General features: G+C 47.2%; 1 protein-coding gene across 1 annotated transcript in view; it reads left to right on the top strand.

The window, feature by feature from the left end:
- STK35 (serine/threonine kinase 35) overlaps positions 1-17446 on the top strand; it is a 44331-nt gene that overhangs the window by 10764 nt on the left and 16121 nt on the right. Inside the window, exon 3 of the mRNA XM_057529402.1 lies at positions 3682-4431. Within this exon, the coding sequence (XP_057385385.1) occupies positions 3682-4394 (713 nt within the window). The 3' untranslated portion in view covers positions 4395-4431. The remainder of the gene's footprint in view (positions 1-3681; positions 4432-17446) is intronic.

The following is a 17446-nucleotide window of genomic DNA, read 5'->3' as shown; positions in this document are numbered from 1 at the left end:
AGACCTGAGCTGAAACTCCATTGGTCACCTGACCTCCATCGGCCCCCTACCCTGACTGGACCACGGTGACGTTTTGAGTCTCCAGGAATTTGTGTCAGCTTAGAACCAGTGTTCGATAATCCCTGGAAGTTTGACCATTTTCCCTTCCCCCGTGCACAGTCACCCTGGGAAATAATGAGACTTGAGCTTTGGCTGGTCAGAAGAGGAAAGTTACCTGGGAAATCAGGCACATGTCGAGTAGGCTAGCTTTCAGACTGGGTCCTAAGGTACACATTCAGATGCACCTGCACAGATTTGGGGAGAGGGGTCACCTTTTACGTAGAGAGGTCACCTCAAATAAAAGTGGCCTGCTCTGGCTAGAATATGGATTTTAGCTATTGCAGCCGGAGAAATGTGATATAATCATCCATTTTCATTTTCTGATTCAGTTTCATCTTTTGCCTAACGTGTGAGAGCTATATTCTCTGGCCTCCAGCACTGAGAGTATTGAAATCCGTGACTTGCTAGGACTTGGCTGGGGTCCTGTGGGAATGATGATGTAGGAGATGGTAAAGGATGTGATTCCCCCAAAGTACCTTATACTCTGCCGACTGTGACTTAACTCAGGAATATGTGGTGTAAGTGTCATTCTCATTTGATGGTTGAGAAGACTGAGTCTGAGAGGTTCAGGGACTTGCCCCAGGTTCTAGCTATCTTTCCATCATACTCAGTCTCAAAACCACCCAGTAAACCAGGGGCAGAATTGGGGTCTCAACCTAGACTCCTGTCTTCCGGTCTTCTATTACTCTTCTGTTACTGTGTGCTCTTCTACTACTTGCTTCTCAACAGAAATGCACCCAGTGCGTTGAGTGCCGCATTCCCTCCCTCCATCTTGCTGTGATGCAAGGTAGCTGAGAGGCCCAGGTGGACAATCTGCCTGAAGGAAAGGGCTGGAATTCTTACATGCCTCTTATGTTTTTTGTGGGCAGTTGGGATTCCTTCATGAAAACACATACTGCAGCTTCTCATGAAATAAGCCCAAGGTCCTTCCCTGTGCAGAGTGCTTTTTGTCTCTGGGACAAGTAGCTGCGTCCCCCACTTTCCATTCCGTCATGCTCACTGACGCTCTGTCTGCTTCCGGTCCAGTTCTGTCATCTCTACAAACAGCCCCCTTCTTTGGCATCTCCTGACCTTAGCTCATTCCCCAGAGCAAGTCCCTCGATCGCGGGTCTCATCTACCCACTCACTCACTCACTGAGGGCACTTTTTTACCTTTTTTTTTTTTTCTTTTTCTTTCCCTGAATTCTCATAACCTGGACTTACATGTAGTCTGTTTTACAGAGTTGTTGTCTTTTTATTTCAATTGCCATAGTTACCAACTTTGCGTATAAAATAGTCATCATTCCCCACCCTTTATTTCCCTACCAGAAGTTTCACTGTTTTCTGATGTGGCCTTTGCAGAAGGAATTTGATGCCTTTTTAATAGTTTCCTTTCTGGCTCTGCCATCCCCAAACATTTCTTGTTCTCCTTTTTATGGGTCTTTACTCAGGAGTCTAGGTTGATTGATCGGGGCTCAGATCACCACTTCATTTTGCAGTCTTTTTATTTATTTATTTATTTTTAATTTATTTTTGGCTACGTTGGGTCTTTGTTGCTGCACGTGGACATTCTCTAGTTGCAGCGAGCGGGGGTTACTCTTCGTTGCGGTGCACAGGCTTCTTATGGTGGTAGCTTCTCTTGTTGCAGAGCATGGGCTCTAGGCACGCGGGCTTCAGTAGTTGTGGCTCACGGGCTCTAGAGCGCAGGCTCAGTAGTTGTGGCGCACGGGCTTAGTTGCTCCGCGGCATGTGGGATCTTCCCGGACCAGGGGTTGAACCCGTGTCCCCTGCATTGACAGGCGGATTCTTAACCACTGTGCCACCAGGGAAGTCCCTGCAGTCTTTTTAGATAGAACCTCAGCCTACTGGAGCAGGTGACCTAGAAAGAGGATTATGAGATGGGAAACAACTGATTTAAAAACAAAAAACAAAAAAACCATCTGCCCTAAACTAGTTCTACCTGTATTACTTTTGATTGTGAGCAGTATAAACAAATTATATAATTACAGGGGAAATGTGGTCTGTCAGATTGTGGTCAAAAACCTAAAGCTTTTGCCTTGTCCATCTAGTCATCTTGCATCAACCTAGAACTCCCAAACCACTGGCTGTTTGTAGACTATGTGCCTTGGTAATCGCGGGGCTTAGCAGCATCTCGTCTGGATCACCCATTCTCTTTGTAATAAAGTGAATGACTAGTGAAAGAAACCCTCTGGCAGAGGCTGTGTGAGGGGTTGCAGCCTTCATTTTTGGTAGAATGGAGACACTGTACCGGGGATCAGAGGACTTTTCCTCAGGGTCTGGCTCAGTCACGAATGATCCATGTGACCACCCGGGGCTGACCCAGCCTCCTCATCAGCAAGATGAGACACCTGCCTACTTAGGCTCAAGCTTTTTGGGCTCTTGCAGTCACCAAATAACGTCATGCTAAAGGTTCAGTGTACCGTTCATTGCTTTATAAAGTGTATTGGTATTTGTTTGGAGATGCCAATCAGCAGCTTTCCTGGAGTTACTGTGGTTCAAAAGGAAAGACTTTCTGAGGAAGGCAGAGCTGGAGTTTCAAGTTTCCACATAACTTGATTACATCTTACATCCACTTCAGACTTCCTATTTACACCTCTCTGGTCCATTTGTTCCTGTGCCTCGTTATCCATCCCATCTCAGCCTAGAGTTTCCTTCTGGCTTCTCCCTGCTGATTTACTGCCTGTCTCTTAGGGGTCACTCAAGTCCTGCCCCTTCGGACCTCTTTAGATCTGGTGACTCCTACCCACCCTTCACTGTTCGTAAAACTTGACCTTGATGCAGATGCACAGCTAATGATACTTGCTGTTTTAAACATCCGTTATCTCCTTCAAACTAAACTTCATAGAGATGGGCCTGTCATGTACCTAACTTGTGCTAGGCGTGTGGTGGGCTACCAGAAAACACTGAGTTGGAGTGTGTCTGAAATAAACTTGTAGTGCCATTCTAGATGCATCGACAAGAATCCCTGCACAAGGCAGGAAGGAAGGGAGGGAAGGTCTTTGGCTTAGCATGGAGTAACAGACATTTGACGGTCTTCTCACAAATTTTCCCTCGTCTCAGCAGCAGCCCTGGGAGATGTGGGTGGTATGGTGCTGCCTATTTGGAGACAGTATAATGAAACACAGTGGCGCTGCAGTCATGGATTTGAGTCTGTTAACTCTAAGTCTCTGTGAGCCTCGGGTTCTTCATTTTATTAGATGGGGCTATTTCTTCCTACCTCCTAGGGTGGTAGTAAATATTAAATAGAATGTCAAGGGCCAGTGTTGGTACTCTGTGTTACACACGGCCATTTACAGGTGAAGAAGCAGAGGTGGAAACTGGGAAAGGTGAACTAAGTTGCCTCCTGGCTAATCATCAGTAAACCAGGGTTCCCTTATCTTGTTATCCCTTGACTCACCCTGTATGAGTAGAGATGGGCCTTGTTGTGCAGAGTTGGCTCCGTGCCAGTTGTGCTGGTCCTCTTGGATTGGAGCGATTGTCATCACTGTCACTCCTACTCTAATGTGCTACATCCCTTTAGTCTACAAGTGGTGTGACTGTGTCCATCTCACTTGGGCTCTTTCTGGTCTTCCCTTGATTTAGGAGAAAGGATCCTGGGTTATGCTGAGGAGCCCTGCTATCTCTGGTTTGTCATGGAGTTCTGTGAAGGTGGAGACCTGAATCAGTATGTCCTGTCCCGGAGGCCGGACCCAGCCACCAACAAGAGCTTCATGCTACAGCTCACGAGCGCCATTGCCTTCCTGCACAAAAACCACATCGTGCACAGGGACCTAAAGCCAGACAACATCCTCATCACAGAGCGGTCTGGCACCCCCATCCTCAAGGTGGCAGACTTTGGACTAAGCAAGGTCTGTGCTGGGCTGGCCCCCCGAGGTAAAGAGGGCAATCAAGACAACAAAAATGTGAATGTGAATAAATACTGGCTGTCCTCAGCCTGCGGCTCAGACTTCTACATGGCCCCTGAAGTCTGGGAGGGACACTACACAGCCAAGGCTGACATCTTTGCCCTGGGCATTATCATCTGGGCAATGATAGAAAGAATCACTTTCATTGACTCTGAGACCAAGAAGGAGCTCCTGGGGACCTATATCAAACAGGGGACTGAGATCGTCCCTGTTGGTGAGGCGCTGCTAGAAAACCCAAAGATGGAGTTGCACATCCCCCAGAAACGCAGGACTTCCATGTCTGAGGGGATCAAGCAGCTCTTGAAAGATATGTTAGCTGCTAACCCACAGGACCGGCCTGATGCCTTTGAACTTGAAACCAGAATGGACCAGGTCACATGTGCTGCTTAAAATTCAGGGCAAAACATCTTGGGTGTTTTTAAACTAGGTGAGTGTACTTCTTTTTGTTCTGCATGCACACTTCCTGGACTACTGGATTCTTCAATCTGAGCCCAGGGAGGCGGGGGGTATGGAGTTGGGGGGAAATGCAGGCTTGAAGAGAACTAAGTGCTTGTTACCAAAGATTCCTCCCAAGTCTCAATGAGGAGATGTGGGATTACTTGAGTACAAATTAGAAAGTCTAGGGAAGTTTTGAGTAGACATTGCATTTGAGCTGAGTCTCTTTTAAGTTTTTTAGAAACACTTTCTCATCAATTAATAAACGCTTACTGTAGAAAACGTGCAAAAGAAGTACGGACATTTTTTTCAGAATATAAACTGTCCCCAGTTTGTATCTTTCCTACTCGCACATCCAATTCTGCATAGTTTAGATCATGCTCTTTTAGGTTTAGTTTCCTGCTCTTCCATTCAGCTTTAACCCAAGCATTTTCCATGTCATACTTTGAAAGCATGGCCTTCAGTAATTGACATTCCATTATAGGTACAGTAATGTAATCATTCTCCCACTTCAGATAGCAGATGTCCATTTCTCCATTTTAGATACTATAAACAGTGTGTGAGTGAATATTTTTTAGAGAAATCTTTGCTTATTTAACAGATTGATTGTGGGCTTTCATTTGTCAAGTACCGTGCTAGGCTCTGGGATAACAATGGTAAGCAAAATCAGAAACATGCCCCATCCTCATGACTTCTGCAGCTTAGTCAAAGAGAGAAACATTAAATCAGTATTTATCATAGTTGCTTTACGACGAACGTAAGGAAATTGACCTTTCAGGGAATAGTGCCCAGAAGCAAGAGTAGGGAATTGGAAGCAGAGGGGAGCATCCCAGGTAAAAGGCCTAGCCTCTGCAAGGGACCTGAAGCCAGTGGGAGCCTAGCATATTGGAGAGCCTCCAGCAGTTTGGAGTAGTGAAGGATGTAGTAGACAGGTGGTAGTTGGGGAGGACAGTGGCCTACTGGAGCGTGGATAGAGCTGAGGTGGAAAATCCAAAAGTGTGTATGTACCAGGAACAGCACTGGTAGTTCAGTTGGACCAGAGTCTGAGATGTGAGCAAGGGAAATAAGACTAGAAATAAGGTGAAACATGGGACCCTGGAATTTGACCTTGACTTAGTAGGCATTCGGGAGCCATATGCAAACCAGAGAAGAGCAATGTAGCACTGAGAGCTTCAGCATGTGTAAGCTGATTTGAACCGGAGATTGGGAGACCAGTTAGACCAATTATTTGATTCACGCTAGTAAGGGATGTTGTTGAACCTAAATGTAGTAGCACTGAGGGTAGAGGAGTGCTTGGATCTTTGGGGCAGAATTGGCAAGGCAACTGGCCAATATCAAAGTAGAAGGAAGTAATAGATGTAGGGAGATTAATGTCAGTAGATACACATGCTGGCTAGCGTATTGGTCAGATATGATTCATTTTCCTTAAAGGGAATGGAAAAGAAAAGAACATTGAATACCTACCATGAATGCTAGGTATTTTCACATGTGCCATTTTGTTTCACCTTTGCAACCCTGTAAGGGTTAAGTCATTTACCCACGATCCTACTAATTTGAGGGCAGGTATATCTTACTCATCTTCCTTCTCCCCCCAGCCCCTTTTTTCTTGGTATCAAGAGGGCAAGCTGGAAATAAGCTAGTCTTAGATTTTGCTGAAGGCTTGAGAGGAGGTGATAGGGGGCGGAAGCTGATCCCAGTGGTCATGAGGAAGGAGCCTCAGCTCCTAGGGCACAGAGCCCTCCATTACCTAGGTGGGTTCTTAGTCCCTTCTTTCCCTTCATCACCCTCACATTTCTGGTTGGTATTGGTTAATGCTGATTTGAGCCTGGTTATGCTTCAGTATTCAGTGAACTTACTTCTCAAATGAGTCACTCCGGGTTTAATTCTTCCATTCCGCAAACATTATCTTCCAGGTGCCAGGCCAGTTTGTCCTACTGCCCAGTGAGTAAGAGAACAGCGTTCTTAAAGCTAGGTTTGGGGTAGTACCATGTTCGAGCCTAAAAAGGGTTGGCTAGACAGTATTTTAATTGTATTTCATGCTGTCACTTTCCATTTCCATCTCATCTTTTCTACTTTAAAAAAACCTCTTAGAATTCAAGTTTGCCCTGGGGTAGAAAGAAGGTTGTCATTGGAAGAGGGATCTGAATTTGGGTTAGGATTATGGGGTTGTCATAACTAATTGAAATCATGGCTCCCATTTGGACACCCACACTTGGGATTTGTGCTTTGTTGCAGGGCAAAGTTAAAGTTAAAGCTAAATAGCAGTGATTGCTTCAGGTAGGAGAAATAGGTGACCTTGGGATGGGAAAAGATCAGAAACATAGTTAAGGCCAAGTGTCCCAGACTCTGACAACTAATGAGGACAGTGCTTGGTCAGTTGGTACCTATCCTGCCCTGTCCTAGCTGGGCACTTAGAATTGAGGGCTGGGTCCAGGGCCCTGGTCTTTGTGACCAGGAGCTGAGCCTTGTAGTGCCAAAGGTTCAAATCAGTTGTGGTATAAATTGAGTATTTGGCTGGTTAGAGAATCAGAGGCTTGAGCTGGGAGGAACTATTATTGAGTCTGAACTCCCCTCTCTCCCAATCAAGCTTTATAGATGGAGAAGCTAATTCCATATATTCATTCAACATATTTATTGAGAAACTATTTGCCAGGGGCTATTTCAGGCACAGAAGATACATTAGTGAGCAAAACCAACAAAAATTCTTACAGTTGTAGAGCTTACATCTACTGGGGAGACAGACATAACTTAGCTGTGGGTTAGTGGAGGGATGTAGACCCCAGGATAAGGGAGATCAGAATGCAGGGAGGTGAGGGATGGAGGTGTACTTCCAAGTGGAAGAGATCAAGGTTGGTCTTCTTAAGACAGTGACCTTTGAGCAAAGGTTAGAAGGAGTAGAGGGAGTGAACCATGAGGATTTCTGGAGGAAGAATGTCCCAGACAGAGGCAATAACCATTATAACAGCTTGAAGGCTAGATAGAGTGAGCAGGGAGGAGAGTATAGGAAAAGAAGCTAGAGAGGTAATTAGGAGTCAACTAGAATAGCCCTTGTAGGCCACTGTGAGGATTTTGGCTTTTAATCTTCTGGTCATTGGTGTGTTTTCAGCTGTGTGATATCTGATCTTTTGAAAGGATCACTGTACCTGCTGTGCTAAAAGTAAACTGAAGGGAGCAAGTGAGGGGATGAGATGGGAGGCTACTATGATAACCCAGGTGAGAGAGAATGGTGGCTTTGAACAGTGGAACAGGGGAGGTAATGATTGGATTTTGGGTGAATTTTGAAGTTAACCAACAGGGTTTCATGCTAGATTGAACATAAGATGTGAGAGAAAGGAATTAAGGATGGCTACAAGTTCTTGGCCTTGGAGGCCATTGGAAGGATAGAGAGGATCAAATGAGATGGGGAAGACATGAGGAAGAACAGATTTGGCTGGAGAAAGTTAGGTCTTGGTATTAGAAATTAAAACTGAGAAATGTTTTAAATGGTCCTTTCAAATGAGTAGTAATTCAGTTACATATTAACATACATAATTTATGAAAAATAACTTTTCAAAAACATATTTAGTGAGTAGAGTGGCATTGTTTTATATTTTTACAAATCTTAACATCTGCCTTGATAGTCAGCTGGATTCTTATTTGCTTTTGCTTTGTAACCTGGTGCTATGTCACTCATCATGTAACTTCTGGAAAACTTCACAGTACACTTGTGAGAGAATGAAAGTGGACAAGGCAAATAACTATGAAAAGTTTTGGCTTCGTGTACTCCCGAGCTACAAACCACATTTTGATGCCTCTTCCTGAGGAATTTTACTGTGAAGGGGAGCTGAGAAGTAGGGAGAGACCTAGAAAGAAGGGACTTATTCAAGGTCCCAAATGAAGGGGCAGAACTTGTGTGTACTGATTCCTGGCCAGCTTTCCTACGAAACTTTTTGTCGTGGATCAAACTCTAGCTGCATAAAGGACACCCAGTCGTTCCCAGTAGCAGCGTGATGAAGGAATGGTGAAGGAACGCCTCAGCAATCTAGGATTGTAGATTTCAGAGTAATGTTTAAATTGGGGCTAAATGGTTTCAGTTTTTTGCAACCATGAATGGAATTGCACTTTGGGTTGGAAACATGGGATTCCTCTGAACGGAGTGTTGCCTCGTGGACTGTCCAGAATCGAGTCCCACTTCTGTGCTTTACTGGCTCTGTGACCTCAGGCAAGTTATTTTACCTCTCTGGGTTTCATCATCCATAAAGTGGAGTAGATCATACTTATCTGATTGAGGTTGTTGGGGGAGTTGCAAGAGGCTGTGAAAGTGCCCCGTAGAAACTGTCTAAGTGAGACGCTGGACAGCGCAGTCTTAGATGCACGCTTGGGCTTGAGGTGGAAGCGTTGTCTTCTGTTCCTCTGAAGATGGTGGTCTTTAGTTGCCTTGTTTCTGAGGACTGCCAAATAGCTTTCTTCTTTGAAACAAAGCTATAATCAAGGCAACTCTATCCAATTGCTTGTTCCAGAAAAATGTATCTGTTTTTAAAGGTTACTCACTGAGGGGTCCCATCTCTCCCTTACTTGTCACTTTTTGAAGATGTTTAATAACCCCTAATGGTTCCTACCAGCCAGCCAAAAGCCTTACCCAAAGCAGGAAGCCAGCCAGACTGATGTTCCAGGTACCACTGCCCACATGTTAACGGGGAGGTTGTTGTGGGTTAAGGAACTCTGCATTCATGGCCAAGTTTGCTGTCTAATACACAAACCTCAGTTACCTAGGGCCTTTTGAAGCCAGGGCCTTGAATGATGTTTATTTGGAGTGGGCAGCTCAGGTCTGCTGAAGGAAATCAGATGTTGTTGTGACCTAAGGGGTCATAGAAAATGTTCTTTGTACCATATGCGATCTTGGTAGCTGCCCAACATCAGAAAGAAATCGGGCCTAATTTCTTGTTGAAGTAATAAATGATATATTATTCCCTGGCCTAGGGTCCAAAGATGTGGCTCTGGGCTAACATGCTGGGTATCCGGTTGGCCCCTTGACCTGGGCTTCAGATTTTGTTTCTGTTTTATGAGATCTGAGGTTTTTTAACATGAGGATTCCTAAACCCCTAGTCGAGCCCCTTTGCTGGAGACTCAAAAGCTTTTTCAGCTCATCTCACAGGCAGCAGGCAGCACATATGCTTACACTGAAGCTGTAGAAGCCAATTCAGATCATTCGCTTCCTTTCGGCTGGAATTATACCCAAATTGTGTCACATTACAGGTATCAAGTTAATCAAAAGTAAGACTAAAAACTTAAAAATGGGGGGAAAATGTTTAATTAACGTGGTTTGTTTTAAACAACAAAGTCTTCAAAACAGAGTCCGGGGTAGGGGGGCGGGTGGTGGTAAATTTAAAAAAGGTTTTAAGTGCGAAATTGGGAACCCAAGACTAGGTAGGTCTCCAGGCCCCATCTCTGAGTGTGACTTCCTGACCCAGCCATCGGAACTAACCCAGGAACACATAAGACAGGCCTTTCTCTCCCAGGACTGCCTTCCCTGTGGGAAGGGGCAGAATGAGACCATGGGTGAGACCTAGCTTCTGGGAATGTAAGACCCCCATTTGGAGCCTCACCTCCTGAGTCTAGAAGGCTAAGGCTTTGATGGAGGGCAACAGTGCCAGAGATGATGATAATTAATGGGCATCCCTGGGCTGGGTGCTTTATGACCATTATTTCATTTACTCCTTTTCAAGTAACTTCCTGAAGCTCTCAGAGCTAGTAAGGGTCAAAGCCTAGATTTGAACCCAGGTCTAAGTCCATGGCTGTAACCAATATGGTGTATTGCCTCATGGAATTGCCTATAAATCTCAAATGTTTTCAAAATTCAACAAACAGTTGAGCCTCACGTAGATTGTGCGGCACTAGGTGGGGCAGGAAGTGCATTCTGAGTTGAGAAACGTGGACCCGAGGAGCCTGGCACTTAGTCGGTTTCCAGTTGGGAGGTGGTTTCTTCTACTCTGTGAAGGTTCAGAGCATGCTGGTAAACACCTAGGTAGCCCAAAGGACAGTGATGGAGGAAGGCTTCCCAGAGAGGGTGTAACTGCCGAAGAGACCCAAGTCAGAAGTTTGATTCTCACAGCCCAGAGGCTCATCCCTCTTAGTGTCTGGTGGAGCCTTGAACTGCCCACAGGGAGGATGGGAGGAGTAGAAGAGGGAAGTGCCCATCTCACCCTGAAGTGGATGATGAGGTCCTTGGAGAGAATGGAAGTTTTAGTTAGAGAGATTTGGTGATGGTGGTGGGGGCGGGTGTATTTAGCCAGTGACTATTAATTCTTAGATCCAAGCAGAACTAGAACTGCTGAGCATCTTTTGAGTCCCTGTCTATAAATGGAGGCCCCAGCCTTGCTTTTACCCTGTCTCACTAGACTTCACGGGGCTGTGTGAGAGCAGAGGGTTGTGGGTTTGCTGCTCTTTTCCCTGGGAATGTAAAGCTCAGCGTTCACTGAAGACCCGGCAGTTCTAGGTACCACTGGTATGCGGTGTGCAGGCCATCCCTTGGTTCTGGGTCTGTCTACTGGTGTTTCTTGGGAGATCCCCCAGATGGGGAAGGCTAGTATTTGTAAGGCCAGGCAGCTCCCTGGGTGCCAGCTTTTGCCCCCGCTGTTGCCCTCTCTGTCTGTCACTCCTGCTGTCTCAACACAAGGAAACTGAGCTGTCTGTTATGTAATGGGGCTGGTTGCCCACAAGGATAATCTGTCCCTTGAAGCTCTGCAGGACATCAAAGCATTCATGAGGGGACAGGCCTGCCCCAGGGCTTTGTTGCTCACATTCTCCTCCTCCCTGGCATCCTTGGCTCCTCTCAGCCTAGGCAGCACCCCTTCGGGCAAATCAGAAGAGCTCCTGTAATCCTCCAGCTGTGAGCAAAGCTGCCTGATGGTTGGGGTCTTTCCAACTCCCATTTCCTCTTACGCTAGGGACACAGATACTCCCTCCCACAATAACAGCTCTGGTTCTGAAAACCTGTTTTGAGGGGCCCTCTGACTTGTGCAGGGCAGAGGCCCTGCCCTTTTATCTCCAGCCCTGAATTAAGTACTTTTACATAAAGTATCTTATTATCACATCATCTGCATAAGTGTTCTGTTATCTGCCATCATTCTGCAGATGAGGAAGCTGAGAAACATTTTGACACAGTTTTCAGAGGCAGGATACCTGACTGGAAATTCCACTGTTCTATCCTGCCTCCTACAGCTTCTTTGAAAGCAGCTTTTGATGGGTTTCTAGGTGGGTTCCCCCTTCTATTAGCTCCACACGAGAGGCCCCCAGGTATTAGTGTCAGTGCTGCCCGTGGGCATCTGTCGGAGTCTGGCAGTCTCGGCACAGCACACTGCAGCAGGGCCACCTTCTGCTCCTTCAGGCGAGATCACCTGTGTGTTGATTCCTCTTGTGTCACACTGATACAGCCTCAAACATGGGCAGGCGAGGCAAGGCTGGGATGGTGAGGCACCCACGTAACCAAGGGCCGGGCGACAGTGGCAGAAGCCACACAAGCAGGCAGATGTTAAAATTCCCAAAAGGTTGGAAAGCGGGAGACCCAAAGTGCATCCCCCTTGGGGGCAGCAGGAAAGCACTGGCACTGAGGGGGTGCTGACAGGACAGTCTGTGCACCAGGACAAGGAAGGGCTCTGATGTGACCCAAAGGCACCCTGTTGTCTCTGTTCCCCAGGACCTGGCAGAAGCCCGTTCTAAGTGAGCTTAGCCTGGACACTTAAGGTTGATGAGGATCCAAAGCAAAATGGCAGGGTTGCTGGGTTTCTCCCTGACCCATCTTCCAGCTCATTTATTGACTCTTGACCAAAGCCGAGGGCTTTCATGATTCGTCCCTGTTGTTGATGCGGCTGCCTGCAGCCCTGTGTTGAAAGATTCTGAGGCCAAGTCAGATTTGGTGAGCAGGAGCCCTCGTATGGCAGGCGCTTGCCCAGCAGTGGTCTTGATAGTGTAGACCCCAGTGCTGTCCTCTAGGGGCTCACAGGTTAGCTGTGGACCTAAGACAACATTTAGTTGTAGAAATACAGGAAGAAATACAGGAAGCCTGGAGAGAGTGGAGGGAAAGCTTCCTAGAGAAGGTGGTGCCTTGGGCTGGTTCTTGAAGGTAGGTTTAGGGGCACCTTGTAAGCCAGGTGGTAAGTGAGGAGGTCACATCTCAGAGTTTGTGTGAAACTCGCCCTGGCACACTGAGGCTTCGTTGGGTACAGGACTTAGCTGGTAAGGGGAGAGGGGACTGTCGTTGTAGTGAAATCCCCAGTCGGAGGGGCATTCAAGATGAGGACCTGGAGAGAATGCCCAGGGTTCTGTCTTGATAAACTAGGGCAGCAACGTATAAGCTCCCGGCCGCTCTTTTCATTTCCCCTAGTGAGTCTTCTGTGATTTTACAAAATCAAAGGAAATGGAGACCTCCTCCAGCATTTCTAGGATTCAGAGGCATGCAGGCCTTAAAACTGCCAGCGAAGTTTAAAATAAATCAATACCGTAAAATACTGCAATGAATTTCCCAACTTTAAAGGAATTACACTTTCAGTTACAGGTGCCAGGGGAAAGCTGTAACTCAGTCTGCATCGTACACAGGTCAGAATTCTGTAGTTTGTTTCTTTGTAAAAAGAAGTGATGTCTAGGGACTCAGGAGGAACGGATTAGAGCCACCCAGGCACACCTTAGGGCATAATGAAGAAGATGAAAATGCTTCTGTTTTCCCAGGCTGCATAAAGGAGCCAGATGTGGGGCCTGGGCAGGTAATCTTATGAATGGTAGGTAACCTTGGCTTTTTGTAATTCCGAGGCCTGGCACTGGAGCAGTAGTGGAAGGCAGGTGGGCTATGGTACATCATGTTGGATTTTGGTATTGACCCTCTGTTCCAGTGGGAAAGACACAGATGACGTGAGCCAATTGACTCATTCCGTGTTTACTTCCATACTTTTGCAAAAAGGAAGCCCTTAAATATCATGTACAGCACCCTTTTATTTTTTTCCTTTCTGCTTTTTTCGTACATGTCTAAGGCATGTCCTCCCAGAGAGTTCCAGTCTAGGGCAAAGCTAAGGCATGGACTGAAAGAAGGGTAGTGCTGTCAGATCTTGGCAGAATACATGGGCCTTTCCAGCACAGCCCAGCCTTGTACCAGACATAAGGAGAGCTGGAAGTGACAACTAAAGACTCATTTGTTGTTAGTAACCAGATTGCAGGCTTGGATGTGATGAATGTTTGGAAGGAACCCTTGGTTTGCATGGGACAGCGGAAATGAGTGTGAATGTACCACACCCGAGGCCAAAGAACAGGGTGACTTTCACCTTCCAAAAAAAATTGCTTGGGAGTTTAGGCCAGTTGCCTAAACTGAAATCCAGATGTCACCACTGAGGTGATCCAGAGATCCTCCTCCATCCCCCACCCTGAGCATCTCGGGGCATGGGCACCAACCAGGCGTAGCATGGAGAGCCTTCGGGAACACGTCACTCCAGCCCAGTGTTTTGGAAGTCCTATAGCGGAGGGACACCTGTCCCCAGAAGTCCAGTTTCCCACCTACTCTTAGAATTTCGTTGAGATGGTCATACGATAGTGATGACATAGGCAGACCCAGATGTGCATCTTCAGAATCCACAGACTCATGTTACACACCCTGGGTAAAGTTTAGAAAGATTGCTTCCATTTTATCGGTGGAAGGAACTGAGGGTGTCAGGAGTAAGAAGTTTTCTACTTAATGGATCCAGAGTCTATCCTGTGACCTTGAAGATATCAACATGCTATTGCCACATTCCTCCCTGCTCCTCCTCACCAGCTCGTACCCCCCCAGCACACACACAGTGTCCACGACAAACTTCAGCACTGTTGCTTCTCAAAGTATGGTCCCCAGACTGGCAGCATCTCCAGGAAACTTCTTAAAAATACGTATTTCTGACGCCACCTCAGACCTACAGAGCTGGAAGCTGGGGGTGAGTGTTTCAACAGGAACCTCCAGGTGATGCTGGTGGCACGCTCAGGTTTGAAAACTGCCCTGGCAGAAGAGGGTAAAGGCACCGTCTGCCTAGCATCCTACAGTTCTTCCCTTAGAAAGCTTGCATCGAGGCCTGAGAACTAGGAGGGCCCGCCAGGTTCTAATTCGGGCTCTGTCTTCTGTACTTACGTAACATGGGGCTTTGGACAGGTCACGCACTGTAGGTCGTGGTTTTCTCATCCAGAAAACCAGAGTATAAAAGGTGGTCCTCTTTCTCCTCCTCCCTCAGCCCTGGCACGTTCAGAGTTCCACAGTGGGTGTGGTTCTAGGACGGGGACTCCTCTAATTCTTGCTTAGTTTCTGCCTTGTGCATTTGTCTTGAGGATGAGGTGAGGCCCTGTGGCCATCTGCTCCTGGCGGGAGGAGGAGGAGGAGGAAAACTATTGAACTTCTCCTTGGGCTTCCCAGGCCCTGGGGAAGTGGGCTTCTAAGCCGTAATAGCAGTGAGCGTGTTACGGGTGCCCTCCGGAGAGTCATTCAGGGACATAACAGATCCCTGTGAGGCTGCTGTGATAGGACAGGAGGTCACTGTTAGAGGAAGGGGAAGTTGAGGGGCAGCAGGCATAGGAAAGGGGGAAGCAATGGGGTTGGAGTCGGGCTTAGGTGTCTGAGTGGAGTCTTAGACGTGGCTTTGAACCAGACTAGGAAACTTCACTTATTCTTTCCAGGCATGTATTAAGTACCTGCTGTGTGCCTGGTGTGGGCCGTGGAGATAAATATTGCTCCCGGCCTCAGTCCATCTAAACCTTAGGCATCTCTCTGAGTCTTGGAGTCCTCATTTATAAAGTGGGGTTGCCAGCATTTACCCATAGGCTTTTCGTGAGGAATAAATGAAAAATTCATGTAAAACTAGCCTAGGGGTGCTGGGTATGCAGTAGGTACTCCACAGCTGTTGAGTCCTGCCGTTCTTACATACCAGTTGTTGGCCATGCTGGTAACAGAGCTAGAAGTTGTATCTCAGAATGTGTGCAGGTTCTTGGCTCCCCCAGCGCCCCCCCCAAAAAAAAACACTGAACATAAAGCGCCTTCGTGGGCACGGAGTGACCTCCATAGACCCAGGGTTGCCTTCACAGCCTTTATTTGATGGCTGAGTCTTGCTGTGTTTTGTTCTAACCCCCTTTGTAATCAGCTTCTCATTAGTTGACTGACGTATCTGACTCTTCTGAGTCTGTATTTGCATATTCATTCTGCTGTAATTATGTCTCAAGGACATAGCATTTTGTTTTTGTATTTACTTTTGCTTTTTAGAGCTGAAAACCTGTGCTGTCACATGGGCAGGCTGGCGGTTCTGCCAAAGAGCAGCTTTCTAGCGCTGGCATCTCACTGTTTTTTTTTTTTTTTAATAGTTACATAACATCAGAACCATGGTTGCTGGCTATAAAATTGATTTTGAGAGCCACTTTAATTTGTAAATTGGGAAATACTTTCCATTTGGGGTTAAGGAAAGGAGTACAGGGGAAGGAGGTAGAGGGAGAAGGTCTCTGGTCTGTTGCCTTCAGGTTTCTAAGTGCAAATACCAGGAGCAGAGGGGTGGCCCTTCCCTTAAAGTCAGTCCTTCAGCTGTCCTGTCGTGCCTTGGTTTGAATTTTATATAGGCCTTGGGGTGGAGGATGGCCCCACCTGCCTTCCACCAGATCTCCTTTCAGGAACCCAGGAGAGTCATTTTTTGCACTTGTTTAGCAAATGCTTAAGGAGAGCTTTTGCGGAGAGCTTTTGCAGCTTGCTAGGGGTCTTGTATGCACTTGTTTCTGTATAGGATCAAGCCTGCTACAGCCTGGAGCCTTTATCATCTGTAAGGCATGGTGGGGAGGTGCCAGGGAGCACCTTCTCTTACCTAAACTTACTGAGCACAGGCTGTTTGCCAGATTCATACTCTCCCCATTTACTGTCTCGTTAAATCCTCACGTGCATCCTAGGTACGGTGTCCGCCCTGCTCCCACTCCAGAGAGTGATTTGCCCCACTGGCCACGTGGCTAGCACGTGCCAGGTCCAGGCTAAAGCTCGGGTGTCCACGCTCTTTTCCATCGAGCTTCCGAAGATGTTGCAGCACGGTACTGTCTCAGTGCTCCCAGGAGCTCAGAGGACCGAGTACTGGCTTTTTGTTGAAGAAGTCAGTAACGGCAACCTGTAGGACGTGTGACTTAAGATGGCCCTTGAAGAAAGGAGAGCAGACAGGAGTCTTCTAAGCAGGAGACACAGTATGAGCAAAAGCAGAACACTGAGAATTTGTGGAAAGAATTTGGTTTGGTTTACGCAGAGGCTCAAGTTGGAGAGTGAAGTAGCGCCAAGTTGCCAAGAACCTTGAATGGCAGCCTAAGAAAGGTGAACTTCATCCTACAAAAAAGGTGGCGGTGACGTACAAGGCTGGATTTTTGGCAGGTGAGTCGGTCACAGTGAGGGGAGAGATGTTAGCCCCCTCGGGGAGGGAGATAAGATGCTGTACCTGACAGTGCCGGTCTTCAGAAGGTGCAAGACTGCGCTGGCACCTGCCCGAGCACAGGAGGGGAGAAAGGGCCACCACTGACCAGGGCGATTACAGGCCCTGTGCTTCCATTTTTGCTTTTGAATCTGATATGCTGATTAACCTAAGTTTGAATCACCTCTCTGCCTCTTATCAGCAGGGTGCCTTGGGCAAGTCACCTAACGTTTCTGGGCCCCCATTTCCTAATCCATTAAATAAATGATGCTCCTTTAACAGTGACGCTCACTGTGTGCTGTCGCGAGGACAAAAGGCACGAGAAACAAAGTACCCGGTGCAGCTCCTAACACAGGGCGGGAGTTCAGTGAAATGGTGGCTGCCTCTGTGGAGCTCCCTTGTCCTGTTTGTTGGTCTCATAGGCTAATCAGTCATCTCTGCTTCACTTCTCACTAACAATTTGCAGTGCCCTTCTTTTCCCTGAGAGAGCGCCAAACCCCTTAGCAAGTGCCCCCAGTGAGTTCCCCTCAGCACGCTGGGCTTTGGACCGCTTGCTGTAATCGGAGTACATACGGTCTCCTTCGGCCCCGACCACTCCGG

Source organism: Balaenoptera acutorostrata, chromosome 15 (genome assembly GCF_949987535.1).
Source record: "Balaenoptera acutorostrata chromosome 15, mBalAcu1.1, whole genome shotgun sequence".
Taxonomy (NCBI): domain Eukaryota; kingdom Metazoa; phylum Chordata; class Mammalia; order Artiodactyla; family Balaenopteridae; genus Balaenoptera; species Balaenoptera acutorostrata.
Note: the sequence above shows the minus strand (reverse complement) of the source record. Positions and strands in the feature narration are given on the sequence as shown.